This window comes from Meles meles, chromosome 13 (genome assembly GCF_922984935.1).
Source record: "Meles meles chromosome 13, mMelMel3.1 paternal haplotype, whole genome shotgun sequence".
Taxonomy (NCBI): Eukaryota; Metazoa; Chordata; class Mammalia; order Carnivora; family Mustelidae; genus Meles; species Meles meles.
The window spans coordinates 70568281-70583916 of NC_060078.1; the positions used below are offsets into that span (position 1 = coordinate 70568281).

Sequence of the window (15636 nt, forward strand, 5' to 3'; positions counted from 1 at the left end):
GATGTTCATAGCAGATCCTTCCCTAAGAAATGCCCGTAGATAGTCATCACCTTGGCTGTTGGGGGTGCGGGTGGGCTGCAGGGCCTGGCAGTGCGAGGAGGGTCTCCAGGCACACAGAACCTTCCTGCCCTTGATGAACGCTGGCAGGAAGGAGAAGGGCAAGTGGAGGCATCTCTGCTGGTTCTCCCCTGCCCAGGACTTGGGTTGCTCCAGGAGCAGAGTCCATGGCTGGGTAGGAGCAAGAACTGTTTATGCCTGTGCTGTGCACAGACATGGAGAACCTGGACCCTCGCTAGAAAGCGTGGGAAAATCAGGGTCTGGGTACACAAGCACATAGAGAAAGACCTCATTTCTAAGCCAGGGTTTGCTAGGAGGGGCACCTGTGCTTCTTAGGGGGTTTTGAGGTCATTATAACCTCTCACTCTCAGCATCCTGGAACCTTTAAGAAATAACGATTAATGCCTTCCCTCCTGCTCTAGGTATTTACAGTGTGCCCTCGGGCTGCCTAGAGAGGAGTTTGCTCAGGATGACAGTCAGCCGGAAGCCTCGCTCTTGCTGAACCCTGTGCTGCAGGCTGTTGTCTACACTGCAATCCGAACCCTCTCTGGACCCGGAACTCATCATTTATCCTTCTTCCTTTTCCCTGTTCAAATGAAAGTTTCATTAGGAAACGGAAGCCACAAATATCACTGGAATTTAAAGAAACAACTGGGGTTTTTGCAAGGGGGGAACAAAGGGGAGCTGACTCCAGTCTGGTCCCAAGTGATTTGGTCAACATAGATTTTGGTCCTTCCTCAAGCACAGATGAGGGCTCAAAGCTGCTGTGGATTCCTGGAGGGACCAACCCTCTAATACTCACACTCCAGACTTAGAAGTCTCCTTGGATCCTTCACCTCCTCTATCCCATGATGCTTTTGGCCAGAAGCAGGTGCGTCAGCCCACACCTAGATAAGTTACATGGGGAACAATGGTGTTGTCCTTTCCTGAAATTTCACCTGCTCTGTCCCTTGATGTAAACACCTTGTGAGACCGCTCCATGCTGGTTGACATTGTCTTTGCCTCAGTGTAAAGTGCCCATGTTTTTCTGGAAGGCTCTTGGATATGCATGACATTTCTGAACATAACAGTGGGCTTGGGCCAGTGAGGAGGCTTTGTAAGAAAGGACGGGGTCACTGAAGCTATTTAAAAAAAAGAGAGAGAAAGACAAGAAAACCTCAGGCATTTTAATATGTTAAATACAGACCCAATTATTAATTCTAAAGACTTGTATAAACCAACCTAGTTGAAACTTTTTTCACCTTTTTCTACCTTTTCCCCCCTTCTCAGAAACATTTAGACCTACCCTATGGCAATGACTATCGGGAAGTCTCTATCCTGTATATCAGGGTAGCACAAATAATTCAGCATAAAGCAGCCCAGTTCCTGTAGCCTGGCATTAGGATAAGTATATCTTAAGAAAGTTCTTATGCAGACTTGGCTTCAGGCAATAAAACGTCATAGACGTATAACTGTAGCAAGCGAAATTTCTAGGGAGCAAATTAGGCTGAAAACATCTTCTAGAGATGGCTAGAAAGGAATCGTACACCACCCCAAAATAAGGCAAGTTATGCAGTAAATGTTTCATTTATTGGCCTTCTTCCATTACTATTAGGGTTAAAAGACATCGTGTCAATAAGAAAGGTATATTTACGGAGGACTGATGTCTTTCGAAAGGCGGCTCCTGTCACAGATGCCTGTGCGGTAGTGATCCGCTTATGAAGGCAGGTGATGAAACGCTGTACAAATGCATACATCTCCCCATTAACCCTTGGATCATCAGGCATTATTGTCACTTTATTACCCAGACCTGTCATTAGCTGAAGCAAGGTGATCAAGCCAGGCACTTCAGAAAAATGCCAGAACAGAACAGTGTTCCTCACGGTTTCAAGAAGTGGGGATGTGCCTTTCCATGTCCCTTGACAGAATCATTGGGGAAAAATAAAAGTATGCCTATGAAGTGGGCCTTTTTTGCCTACCCCTTCCTCCTGCTAAAGCTGAAAACTCTCAGAGGTGTCCAATTTTTAGTGTTCCTATGTTGGCTCAGGGAGTAGCTTTCCTCAAGGTCCAAATAAGGAACCATCACCCACGCAGAACAAAAAGCAAACAGAAAATCTCACAGTGGAAGCAGGACTTCGGCTTCAAAACATTTCCCCATTTTATAGCTTCCTTATGTTTCAGATTCTTTTTTTGGCTTCCCTCAGTCAGCACAGTCCCTGCATAGATAAGTCCAACACAGTGGGTACCGATCATCCATCTTGGAACCCGGGTCTTAAAGGAAACATCACACGGGATACACAACACACACACACACACACACACACATGTGTACACGTCACTGTCGAGGGTCATTGAGTGGAATCTGACTGAGCGGTTGGGGGAGCTGAGTCATGTATTCTCCACTTCCGGTGGGTTTTTCCTAAATCCCAAAGCCGAACTTCCTACATGCTTTGTCCTCTTTGCTGGTGCGCTGGCGAACCTCTTAGCATAACTAGGGTGTGGGCGTAACCTATGGAATCATGCACCCCCTGAATGTTAAAGAAGGACCCGGGGAAATGCCCAGTCCAACCGCCTCATCTGTCAGGTGAGGCCGTTCTCAGAGGACAAAGGTCACAGTTGGCCTATTTCCGCCATCCCCATCAAGCACATTCCCATTGGTTGGAGGACACCTACCACTCCGCCATGGCTCCCCCATAGGGAACCAATGCCCGAAGAATGATTTACATCCACCGAAACCTCCTTTCCCACTCCCCAATAGGGATGAACAAGGAAGTATCCCTGGGAAAGGTGACCTGTTCGCTTAATTTTCAAGGGAAATGCAGATGACTCATATCAACACATGTCCACAGGGATTGAACGGACAGCTGACGGGGAGGAGAAAACAGAGGAGTGAAGAAAGCAGAAGGGCATGGATGAGGAGGAGAAGCAGGAAGAAAGAGAGACTGAGGCACAGTCTCCTTAGAGTTTGGGATCTCGGCTGGCCCCAGGAATGGGCACCGAAGAAAGAGGTCATAGCTTCTCCACCACCCTGCCCCCCTCCCAATCTGCAAAACCCCTTGGCTCAGGCCAAAGTCAGAACTGGCCTGGTTTCCTCCCTGTGTTCTTCGAACCCCCTACTACTGGGGCGGAACTCATGGTCTTGTAAACCAGGAGTCATCTAGAGAGAGAAGTTGCCTCCACACCTGGACACGAGTCAACTGTTGTTTAAAACTCCACACCGAATCTATAAAATACATGTCCACATTGCGAGCCAACCTGACTTTTAAAGAAATGTATTATATTCCCCTGCTTTTTGCCAATTGCAATTCCACACCCTCTTCCTCCCCCACCTCCCACCCAGGCATCACCTGAAGCCCTTCCGGATACTTGGGGGTTACTGAGCCTCTGAGATCTCACGGGTCTCCCCAAGCCTTTTTATGGCACGAAGCAATGAAATTAAATGTGGTACATGTGCTATCACGGAATAACTTTTAATTGCTTAATTAAATCAGAGATTTAAAGGAGGAAAGATTCAAGAGTTTCCTTTGAATGAGAAATATGAGGGTATGCCAAAGTGGATAAGGTTACTAATCATTGGAAGAAAGCCGTTAGTATTTACATATGCTAAAAATGCAGGCCAGGACATTAAAAACAATAAGCACATGCTTTAAAATTTCCATTCAGTGTATTTATGAGCTTTTCTTATCCAGGTAGTCCTATAGAGGACATAGAAGACCTCATTATCCAACTTAATTCAGATCAGGGTTAGATTAAAAAAATAAAACCGCACAGGACAAAGAAATTGCCATAAAATTGAGTTACTATGAATGTGTTCCAGTTTAAGTAAATAAGCCCTTAAAACAGGCTTTAGGAAAGTCTATGCTGTACACAGACAGACTCGGGCACACTAGGTATGCAGGTGACAATTAGCAAGTGTGAAAAGCTATGGTCATTCGCTAAATGTGTAAATCTAAAGGCAACCAAGTGAAAAGACCTACGAAAAGGAAACTGTTAAATCCATTTGTACATGGATTTAACAGTGAAGCATTTCATTCTTCATGTTTTTACTTGGTGTCTTGAAATAATCCCCTTTCTGTCTCCACTCTCCCTCTTAGAAACTGTGCCCGCCTTATTTATTTATGAAGTCTGAAGGTTAGTCCTACCTGCTGAGACTAATTAGCCCTGTGCTTTGTATCCTATGCAATCCTGTCTGATTAAATGTACACATTTGTTTTACTTCTTTTCTGGCTCCTTCTCACTCTACTTCTGATTTTCTGATTAATATTAAAGTTGGGAGTTACAGTGATTCTCCTCCGTTGGCCCCCCCACCCCCATTTTATTTTGCCTGCATCTTTACTCTTTAGTGTGCTAATGTGGTTGTGAATTTTTCCCAGTGCAGAGGAATTCACTGGCCTTGTCAATCTTGGTATCATTATTTTTAGTAGACTTCTTTCTGAGACCTTAGCCTATAAAACAGTTTTGCTGAAACCCAAACTCTCTAAATATTACATGGCAAATTTGCTTTCTTTTAGAAACCTTAGGTGCTGATGGGCCAGTTGGAATGGATGTGAGTTTTTTTTAGGAATTGGTGGGATAATTTAGTATATCATGGACTGCAGACCAACACTGTTCCTAACAGATAATTTGCTAATTCCTATTGATTTTTTTTGCCCCCCCCCCTTTCATGTTGTAGTTTCCGGTCCACTTCTCATCGGGTATTTGCAAGAAAATGAGTGCTCCTGCTCCAACATCCAGGAAGACTATGTTTTGGGAGAGTCAGACCTTTTCCTCTTTAACATAATTCTGTTCCCCATTTTGTAGCAAATCTGCTCCCCAGGCGAGTGCCTAAAAACAACAATACCTGCCTCAAACCCCAAGTTTTCCACCTCCTCCCAGAGCTTTTTCAGCATCAGCAGTGGTTAGCAATTTCCTGCCAGAGCCATCTACATCTTGATTATTTGGCCGGTCTTTTGGGGATTTCATTTCACACCCCCTTGGAGAAAGACTCCAGCACCACTGATCCCAGGGGTTGGTGAACTTTCAGTTTTATTTTCCCTGGCGGTGTTAACGCCCAAACTTTTCACCTCCAAAGGCAGAAAGGACTTTGAATCCCAGCTCATTTCTTACCACCTCCAACGTCAGTTACCAAAGGAGGGGGGGAAGGAACAACACTTTACATTGAAAAGAACCACGTATTTTTCCTTAAGGATATTTTTAATGCCCCTGACTAACACTTCAGTATTTGATTGTTTTTTGGACAAAAAGTCATCTTGGTATATTTATTCTAGTGAGACGTAAGATTTAATGAAATGACTCACTATTAATAAACAAAAAGGGGGAGGGAAGACCTCGTGGGCTCATAGTTTCTTTCACTGCAGATGACCAGGAACTTTGCCCAGCTCCCCACTTCCCCAAGCTCTCTGAAAGTGGAGGGTTGATCTTTTTGACCACTTCTGTTAGATCCCCGCCCAAGGGTGGCTGATTTCCCTGCTGGATTAGCCACTAAGCGACACCCAACCCCCCAACCCCTTCTCCACAGTACTCTCCTCCTTTTCCCCTTCCTTAAGACTTATTTCTAATATTTCCAAAGTGCACTTTTTCTGGGCCTCTCCCCATCCCCGCCCCCCAAGTGGGCTTTCCTTCCGCCTTCCTCCGCTCGGATTCCTGACTCGGTCGCCACCCCCTTCCCCTCCTCTCCCACTCTGCATTGTCCTTCCGAAGCCGCCCCCCTCCCGGAGCGAGTCCTGTACCCTCGCCCAGACTCGCGGGCTCGCACCCACTCAGCGCAGGCCTTTCCCCCTGCACACTCCTCCCTCCGACTCTCTCCCCCCTCCTCCCCCGCCCCTCTCCTCCTCCTCCTCCTCTCCCTCCTCCCTCTCCCGGAGCCCGAAAGGATCATTGTTAGCCGCCCCCGCCCCGCCCACCCCGGCTGTTTATTTATGCACACGTCACCGGGCCGGCCCCGCCCCTCGGCATCTCATTAAGCGAGTGTGTTCCTCTCGCCCTGTCAATAATCTCCGCTCCCAGACTACTCCGTTCCTCCGGATTTCGATCCCCCTTTTTCTATCTGTCAATCAGCGCCGCCTTTGAACTGAAAAGCTCTCAGTCTAACTTCAACTCACTCAAATCCGAGCGGCACGAGCTCCTCCTGTATCTTCGGCTTCCCCCCCCTTTGCTCTTTATATCTGACTTCTTGTTGTTGTTGGTGTGTTTTTTTTTACCCCCCTTTTTTATTTATTATTTTTTTGCACATTGATCGGATCCTTGGGAACGAGAGAAAAAAGAAACCCAAACTCACGCGTGCAGAAGATCTCCCCCCCTTTCCCCTCCCCTTCTCCCTCTTTCCCCTCCCCAGGAGAAAAAGACCCCAAAGCAGAAAAAAAAGTTCACCTTGGACTCGTCTTTTTCTTGTAACATTTTTTGGGGGGGGCAAAACTTTTTGGGGTTTTTTTTTTTTTTTTTTTTTGGCTTTTCTTCCTCCTTCATTTTTCTTCCAAAATTGCTGCTGGTGGGTGAAAAAAATGCCGCAGCTGAACGGCGGTGGAGGAGATGACCTAGGCGCCAACGACGAACTGATTTCCTTCAAAGACGAGGGCGAGCAGGAGGAGAAGAGCTCCGAAAACTCCTCGGCAGAGAGGGATTTAGCTGATGTCAAATCGTCTCTAGTCAATGAATCAGAAACAAATCAAAACAGCTCCTCCGATTCCGAGGTAGGAAAAGCCCCTCGGGCTGGTGGGGTCTTGAGTCTATTTCCTCGGCTTGGCAGACGGTGCCGAGAGGGGAGGAATCTGGGCCGGGGGCGCCGCGGGGCCGGGCGGGCGGCGTGTGCGCGCGGTGCCACCATTGCAGAAACTTGTAACCCTGTTTTCTCTCCCCCCCCAAAACCCCTCCACCCCGCTGATCCCTTTTCTCCCCCTTCTACCCCCTCTGCGTGGCGTTTGCCCCTCGCCCTCCCCACCTCCACCCCTCCGGGAAGGCGGAAAGACGGCCTCCGCCTCGCTCCGAAAGTTTTCGAGATAAATCCCGGGAAAGTTTGGAAGAAGGTGAGTACGCCCCGCGCGCCCCGCAACCGCCCGGAGCCGCCCCCCGGGCCCGCCGCCCCGCGCGCCCCGGCCCCGCGCCCCGCTCGGCCCGGCCGCGCGCCGGCCCTGCCGGGGCGCCCGGCTACTTGGGGCACTTTCTAAAAAGTTTCTCCTCGCTCTCTCCCGCTCGGCGCGGTCGCCGCCGTCCCCTCGCCGCCCCGCCATGTTAGCGGCCAAGAGGCAAGATGGAGGGCTCTTTAAGGGGCCACCGTATCCCGGCTACCCCTTCATCATGATCCCCGACCTGACGAGCCCCTACCTCCCCAACGGATCGCTCTCGCCCACCGCCCGAACCGTAAGTGCCTCCTCGCCCGGCCCCCGCCCGCTGCCCGCCCGCCCGGCCCCGCATGCGGCCCCTGCCCTGCCCCCTCCCTCCCCTCCCCTCCTCTCCCCTCCCCTCCCTCGCTCCCTCCCTCCCTCCCCGCCTCCTCCCCTCCCCGCCTCCCCTCCCCCGCTTGCGGCCCAGGCAGCCCGAAACTCTCCAAACTTTTCTGCCTTTTGTGGACTGGATTTGTTTGCACTTCGCCATGTTCTTGCTTTCAGTTTGCTGCCTCGTGATGTTGGGAAGACCTTTCTTTCCAAGCAGGGCTTTGTTGGGTTGGGGGGAAAGAGAAGAACTTTTTTTTTTTTTTTTTTTTGCGCTGATTCCCCCCTCCCCCTGTGGTGGTGTTGTTTGTTTCACCCTGGGAAGAGGACTGTGTGGCTCTTTCTTTTCGCTCGCTCTCTCTCCCTCTCTCTTCCTTCCCTCTTCTGTGGCGTCTTGGGTTTTCCCCGGTTAACCCCTTGGCTGCCGCTGCCGGGGCCCGAGTGCCTGGGCTGCGTCCGACGCGCGGGGTAGAGAGTGGATTTTCCTGCAGGCGTTGGACTGGAGAAGTAGCGAGCGCGCGGAGACCGGGGCCCTGGAGAAGCGTCTCGGCTTTCTCTTTCGGCTGGTTATTTATTTAGCTTTCTAGTGGCGATCGCTGGCTCTCAGCCCCCCTCCCCCTTTCCTCTGGAAGGTCACGCTTCCCAGACTGGTCCCACCGTAAACCTGGGGGCTCTGGGCTGGCTTTTCTTTGGCAAACCCGCAGGGCCGCGAGCGCCCTGGGCGCGGAGGCGGGCTCGGCTGCGGGGCGCGCTGGCTGCGGGCTCTCCCGGGCCGCGCGGAGTCGGCAGGCCCCTGTGACCGGGTTCTTGGTTTGTGTACAGCCGGGATGGCCTCTTCTGAGCGGATTCGATGTATTTCTAGGGAATTTTGGTGCCTCGGGGCTCATAGCCCGGTCTGCGTTCGCCAACTTCCGAGAAGGCCCTCAGTGGGCCCTGGGTGGGGGGATCAGAGACCAGGGTTTGCCGGCCCAAGGGTGTGTAGAAGGTGAGGGAGGCCAAGGGCGCTTCAAGGGAGTGGGCTGCTTCTTGCCGGCCACCCAACTTCGGGGGCCCCAGGGCGGCACCGGGTGCCGGCTTCGTGGGTGCTTCCCGCAGCGTGCGTTCCGCGCCCACCCCTGACATTTGTATTAATAAGGCTCATCCCCTTCTCCGGCCGGCCTCTGCCCCCTGCCCTCGTCCTGAACCCCTCCCTCCACCCCCCTCCCCCAATCCCACCTTCTGGTAAAAAGCCTGGATCGCCAATCTGTAGAGACAGCCTTTGGACGTTTGTGCCGGGTTTCCCGGGATTGTCATTTTGCACCTTTTCTGGTTGGGTCCCCTTACTCCTTATTTACACACACTACTTTTGATTTTTCTTTTTCGGTAACTCGAGATAGCAATTTGAAATAATGTACCTAGTGTTCAGCAGCCGTGGATTCGGTTTTAATGGCCATGGGCTGGCCGGTCGGGAGGCGATCTGATCTACAAGTGTTTCTAAGCATTAAAATATTAACTATCAGGTTTTACTTGTTTTTTGGGCCCTGGCAAAAAGGGCAAGTGCATGCCAGACCGGTCATTTTTTATGGCTAGGAAAGAGAAATAATTATCCCCCCTCCCTCGCTCCCTGTACCCAGGCTTCTGCATGCTTGGGAAGCTGGTAGAGCGTTTCAGCCCGACCTCCTCCTTCGGGGCCAGCTCAGCCAGGCTGCGGGGGCCGGGCTGTGAGGTTGCAGCTGTAGGGAAGCACAGACCGGTTACGTTGTATTTTTCTTGGGAGCTCGTGGGCATCTGAAACCGGGAGCATTCGGCTCAGAATCAGAGAGCGTTTGTGTAGTGACCAACCCGACCAAGCCACATTCCAAAGTAACCCTGAGAATTTCTTACTCTCCTCCCCTCGCCCCTCGATGGATTTCTCTCTGGTATTATTTAAAAATCCACTTAGCCCTCCAAAAGGCCATCTGAATATTGAGTTTTGATGGCGGGCTTCTTGGCCTTCTTGACTCTTTTCAAACTCCCAGTCTGACCGCTGGCGATCTTGCCCCACGGCTGCCTAACAACTTGAACAGTTGTGTTGTGCTGTAATTAGGAAACAGGGAAATGGTTAAAGGCAAGTAAATGATTTCCCGGTGCGAAAAGGAAGGCTCCCAACCCTTCGGTCCCCTTTGTGGGCATTATAGGAATAGACCGCTCCAACTATTTTAATTGTGGACATAGCGGGTGGCCTTGTGCTCTGACATCAGATGGAGTATGAGAGGACATTTCTGAACTCCGTAGGCAGTTCTGAGATTTGCATGTCAAACACCAACAGACATCTTTGTGTGTGCTGCCCCTTCCTCCTTCCTCTCGGTTACCTGGGTTAGAGCCTCTGCTCCAAAATTAAAGTTATTTATTTAGGCCAGTAAGCAGAGCAGTAGAAATGGGGACGGGAGGCTGTTGCGTGTCACTTCTGACGTCTTCGATCGGAGGGCCAGCTTGCAATTTCAGATTTGATAACCACTGCGGAGGGCATCTGTAGGCAAGATAGGGGTCTTTTCATGCTCCCCTGAAATTCTTAGTGCTTCGTAGAGTGGGTTTTCGAGGGCAAGGTGTAAAGACCAGCTAGCTGGATGCTTCCTTTTCCCGACCCTCCTTGGTGGTGGTGTTTTTGCTGCTGTTTCTGTTCCTTGTTAGTGTACCTGTAAGCAGCTGCGTCCTTTAAAAAAAGCAAACTCTTTGGATCCCTGATTTCTGCTTTTCTGTTTAAGAATGTAAAGAATTAAGGAGTATCGGTAAATCAGCTATGATGAATAAAACATTATCTCAAGAATAATGCTTTAATTGCCGAAGACGCCATAAAGCTCGATAGTAATAATTTTATTTTAAAACGACAAAGCCTTCTGCATAACATTAATTTAGTCTTTGATACAGTAATAGGAAGGGCTTTTAAAAAGACAGACTCGAATACAAAACTGCATTAAGGAGAGAGGTCTGGTTAAGTAGATGGTAAGTGATAAAAGAGCAAATATTAGAACTGTGGTAACATTTGTATATTAAAGATAAGAGTGTTGTTACCATATTGAAGGTGATAGGAAAAAGTAAGTTTCACGTTTCTTTTTCCCCCTTGCCCAACGGGAAGTTGGAACAGGGTGGTCGGGATTCTATTTAGGTCTGAGATTTCTTTTTAAGACTTGATTATCAGAGCTCTCGCATCTTCTTATAGCCCAAAGTTAGTGGTTTTTTTTTAACTGAGCTGTTGGCTACTAGGTTGAACAAATAAATAAGCAGCATCTTGAATTCACTTTTGAACTTGGAATTCAGCATTTAAAAGGAACCAAGAGGGGCCTATTCATTGGGGTTTTTATTAAGCGGGCAAACATCTTCTCTTTCTGGCTTGTGAAAAATGGATGTTTTTTCCTCTCACTCAAACAACATAATCCTTTCTATTACAAAAGATTTAGACCTCGAGAGTGTGAAGGGTTAATGGTGGTCCTTCCCTGGTTGTCCTCTCACCCCCCAGCTTCACCCCTGATTGTTTTGACAACACTTTTCAAAGTGTGACATTCCAAGCCCCTACATAACAATGTAATATTACTGTAATTACACAGGTCATTACATTTTAAATAGAGAACAATAAAATGCTTATCGCCCTGAAAAAGAACAGGTGTTCTTGCCCTTCTTTGGTATTTATGCTAATTGTTTTTCATCTCCTTCAGAAATATTTATGGCCAACATGTTTAGATTCCAATCTCAACGCAACAGTATTAATTCTATGCTAATCTTTATAGGTTGGGGTTTAATGTCTGCAGTATGGATTATGGGCTCAACATGCACCCAATAAGTCATATTTTAATGATTATAAATTTAATATGCCAGCGCTTTGCAGTTTGTCGAAATTAAAGCTTTCTGAACCCCCCACACAAGCTATTAGGCAGCTGGGGGCCCGAAGTGCTTATTTGGAAGCAGTGTTTTTGGAAACTTTGGACTGCTTAAGGGAAGTAGCTCTTACTGATGCCCCCTATCTGATTGAGAAAAGATTTGGAGGCAAACAATCCCGGTTCTGGCTAGGAGTTTTCCACCTTGATTTTAATTTTACTGATACGGATTTCATTTAGAGTCACTGCTGGAAGCTGGTCAGCTTTCTGTTTCTTAGCAAGCTGTGAAAAAGTTACAGGGAAGGTTTCCGGGGGCTGGCAGATCCAGAATGCTTTTCTGTTAGCAGCCCAGGATAACTGCAGTCCTGCGCGCCATTAAAAAAATATTTGCTTTAGAAAACTAGCATTTTAATAGTTGCACCAGAGGCTGTGCCTTCAAAGATTACAGTAGAAGCCTTTGCAGGTTTTGAATGCCTCCTCACATCCCACGAGGTGCCTGTGTGCCTGCAGAAAGTGCCCAGATTTTTCTTGGTTGAGAAGCCCGGGTGCAACTTCTCTTACACACGCACAGTGGGCAAACGAGAAGGTACCTAAGAGGATTTTACATTTTGTCAGATGTTTCCCAACAGGGGCCCCCAAATCACATTAAAAAGGCACTGTAGAGAAAGGACAGCTGCAAATTTTTGTGTGGACGCGTGTTTCTGGACCATGACTAAAACTCCGAGGACCTTTTCCCCAGCTGTCTGGAAGTTAGTGGAAGTTGGTTTATTGGCAGTTAAGCACGAGACAACCTGGATTTAGCAGAGGCTCTCTTCTGCACAGGAAGATGACATTATATTGGGGGAAGGGAAGAGGCTGCAGGCAAGGGGTGATTTACTCCTTTTCTGTTTTGTTTTTTTGTTTCTTGTTTTTTTTTAAACCATGGCGTTGCCAAATAAGTAAGCACTTTCCAAGGAAGTAGGTGTAAGCTTTTTAGTCTTGGTAAGTGGACTTAGATAGTATCTTTAACCACATTTATAACTGTTCTGAGGTGACACATTTCAGAAGTTTTGAAAGGAGGGGTGAATCAGATTCTTGGAGGCTTTTCTTTTTGAAGGGGTGTGGAGCGTGGGCATCTGAGGTTCTTCTGGAGTGAATATTGGCAACTGTGTAAGTAAATCTTCAACTCTGACTTATAATTGAGCACATTTGTGAAGGAAATGGTTAATTTTACAACCAAAGGCAAACTTGCACCTCGACAGGTCTGCTGAAAGAAATGTGCCCTAGTCCTTTGCTGGCAAGCGCCACCGGGTCATAAATCCACAGGCTTTATTTACCGCCCATAACACTTATGAATGTTAAGATATTTGACGCCACGTTGGCCTTATAATATTCAAGGTCCGCAGACATTGGCAGTAGCTCAAATTTCTCTCACTAATTATAAGCACTGAGATGGGGGTTGGCGTGTGGTGGGGGAGCCCCTCTCAAAAGCCGCCCTCCCCCCTTCCGTGACCCCCACCTCTACAATCCGAGCTTACTGAGACAGACACCCTCTCCTTTGGCAGCTGACTTGTACTTCTCCTCTAGGCTATTGTTATACACATTTATAAAGAGCACTTTCAGGATGGAAATTCAGTGGGGGCTTTGCACAAATGCCTTTTTCAAAAGCAAAGTTGCTCTAGCTGTTTGCATCTTTCTCCTTGTCTTCTGGCTTCTCCTTTTTCTTCTTTTTTTTTTCCCCTTTCCTTTTCTTTCTTTCCCTTTCTTTCTTCTTCTTCTTCTTTTTTTTTTTTTTTTTCTTTTTGGACCGTGTTGCCTATATTGTGCATATTTCCCAGAATACTTAAAGAAACCCGATACGAGAAACTTCTCTTTAATTTATATGATGTTCCACTGAGCTGGAAGGGCAGAAACACACGTTGCATAGTGCAATAGTTAACGGGAGGGTTTACAAAAAAAAAAGTTAGGTGGGTGAGGAGAGTTGATTAAAGGAATTTAACGGATGAGAAAAAAAAAAAAAAGTTCCAGAATTCATTGGGGATGGCAAGGCCACTCATTTGGGAAAAGTACACTGTTATTTTGGTGGTGGTGGAGGGGCACAGAAAAGTAGCCAGGGAGGCAGCATAAATGCTTGATTAGGAAAGATTGAAAAAAATAGAAGAAGATGGGACAGAAATTTGGGCTTTGGGGAATGGCTTGATTGAACTTGGGGACTGGAAGTTTCTTAGGAGAGGTGGGAGTACTGTGGCGGTGGGAGGGGGGGCTGCTGTTCAAAACGATTGCTTTGCTCCATTCCTCCCCTAAAATGCTCTATCCAGCAACAGATATGTTTCCTATCAGTTATTTGTGTGAGGGCCTGGGGCTGGGGCATGTGTGGTGGAGACCCCGAAGAGAGAGAGAATGCCAATCATCCTGCCGATTCTAATTTATTTTTTAAAAAGTGGGCTGTTCCGGTGTGTGTGTTACAAAGGGACCACATGGAAAAGGGGGAGTGGGATGGCGAGGTGCGTGGCTAAGTGCCGAGGGGGGCTGACGGCTCTGTCATTTCTGGCCGGATCCTTTCCTCCATCCAACCCAAACTTAAAGACTGAGGCTGAAAGGTTTTATTTTCTAATCAATGGAATGCAGAAACTTACTAGCCCTCAGGGACAGCTATGAATCCCTTAACAGCTCATTACAAAGATGGGGCAGTGGGATCCATGAACGGGTTATCAGCCCTCGTGTTCTTCAGTTTTCCCAGGATAGGTTTTTCTTCCTTAGGCACATCTGATTTCGGGCTGGTCATTCAGCCTGTTATATTTTATCTTTTTTTTTTTTTTGTCGTGAAGTAGCCCCACAGTTCTGTTTATAGGGGTGGGCAGGGCTAAGGGCTGTTATTAGTGGGGATCAGCTCTGAAGGAGTTAAAATTGCTTGCTAAAGTTTGGCATCATGAAAATAAATTTGAGGCCTGGTAGGCATTAGCAGGGCACAGCACATTTACAGAGCTTAATTAGTACGAACTGTAATTGTTCATGGTCTGCCAGAAGAAGTAATGTTCAGGAAAAGTGGAGTCCCTTCTCTTGCAGCCTTCAGTTTGAAACCGATAAATCACTTGCATATTTGTGTAGTGATTCAAATGGAGCTAGGACCTCTCCCATCCCAACATGTGGTAAATTGTAAAGTCAATGAATTGCAGATGTAGGCTACGGTGAGATTCTCCCAGAAAATGCAGAATGAATGGGAAAGAATGATGCTATAAATATTTACTGAGAAGATAACTAGGGCCCTGCGTGCTGGGCCAATTACGATGTACTAAATATATTAGCAAAATGCTTAAAAAATTGGGAGGATTTGTGTAGGTCTTCGGGTGGGTTGGTTTGTTCTGGAAAGTGAAATAAAAGGCGTGATGTTACTGTCTTGTCAGTTTTATTAAGCCCGAGTCACAATGGCAAACCCAGAGAAGGACACATGAAACCCACATTAATGCAAATTAATTCGTTATGAGTTGCAGAGCTGTGACTGCTAAGTGGAGTAATGATAGGGCATCATTTTAAGAGTGTTAATGTAGCAACTTTTAATGAAAAATGCTGTGTTAGGAACATGTCTCAGCACCTTAGCCCACGTGTTTTCATATGCTAGAAATGCATTTCATACAAGAGCAGGAAACTTGATTCACTTCAAATCCCCCCCCCCCCGTTTAAGAACTTTAATTATGTTTTGATGTTTAAAGAAAATCTTCTGGTTTTTCTTCAAAAATCAGCCCAGAAATGCCTATCACCGCAACTAAGTTCAACTTTTCTTTTCTTTCTTTCTTTTTTTTTTGCGTCAGATTGTAACACCAAGCAGAAAAACAATGGATGTAGCCCTCCCCCACCTCCGCCCCCCCATAGACCTACATCTATAACTTTCTTGAAGTCATTTTTTTCCCCTCCTTTTCTTTCATGGAGGATTTTGGTCTCAGGCAATGTTGCAAGTCTTCTTTCCCCAAATGTGAGTAGGTGGATGTGTATGGAAGCTGTAAAAGTTAATGATCATTCTCTGACTCATAGCTGATGGTTTCAGGTTGAGGAAAAGAAAAGAAAAATTAATGAGGGTAAATAGACCTTGGATGGAACATCGAGACAGTAGGAGAGATTGTTCCTGTGTCTAAAGGCATGCGTTTTGTTGCAGCAGAATTTCTGAAGGAGAATGCCAGGAAGTGAAAAGGGGATGCCTTTGTTAAGTTGTTGTTTTAGGATGGTACAAACGTTCAGTGTCGAGATCTGGGGAGGAATGTTTAAGCCGGTATCCCTACCAGTCAGTGCTGGTTTTGCTTTCCTTGCGGAAGTTAGAGGCCCCCTTGGCACTTTTTGGAAGGGCAGTCAGTTAACCCAGAGTCCTGGTC

At 47.4% G+C, this 15636-nt stretch overlaps 1 protein-coding gene across 31 annotated transcripts in view; it reads left to right on the forward strand.

Annotated features, from left to right (window-relative positions):
* Positions 1-6029: 6029 nt before the first annotated feature.
* The window catches only part of TCF7L2 (transcription factor 7 like 2), a 199263-nt gene continuing 189656 nt past the window's right edge, over positions 6030-15636 (forward strand). For all 31 annotated transcript variants that reach the window (XM_046027536.1, XM_046027527.1, XM_046027534.1 and 28 more), the window contains exons 1-3: positions 6030-6725; positions 6992-7058; positions 7268-7392. In XM_046027536.1, coding sequence (XP_045883492.1) covers positions 6537-6725; positions 6992-7058; positions 7268-7392 — 381 coding nt within the window. In that variant the 5' untranslated portion in view covers positions 6030-6536. The remainder of the gene's footprint in view (positions 6726-6991; positions 7059-7267; positions 7393-15636) is intronic.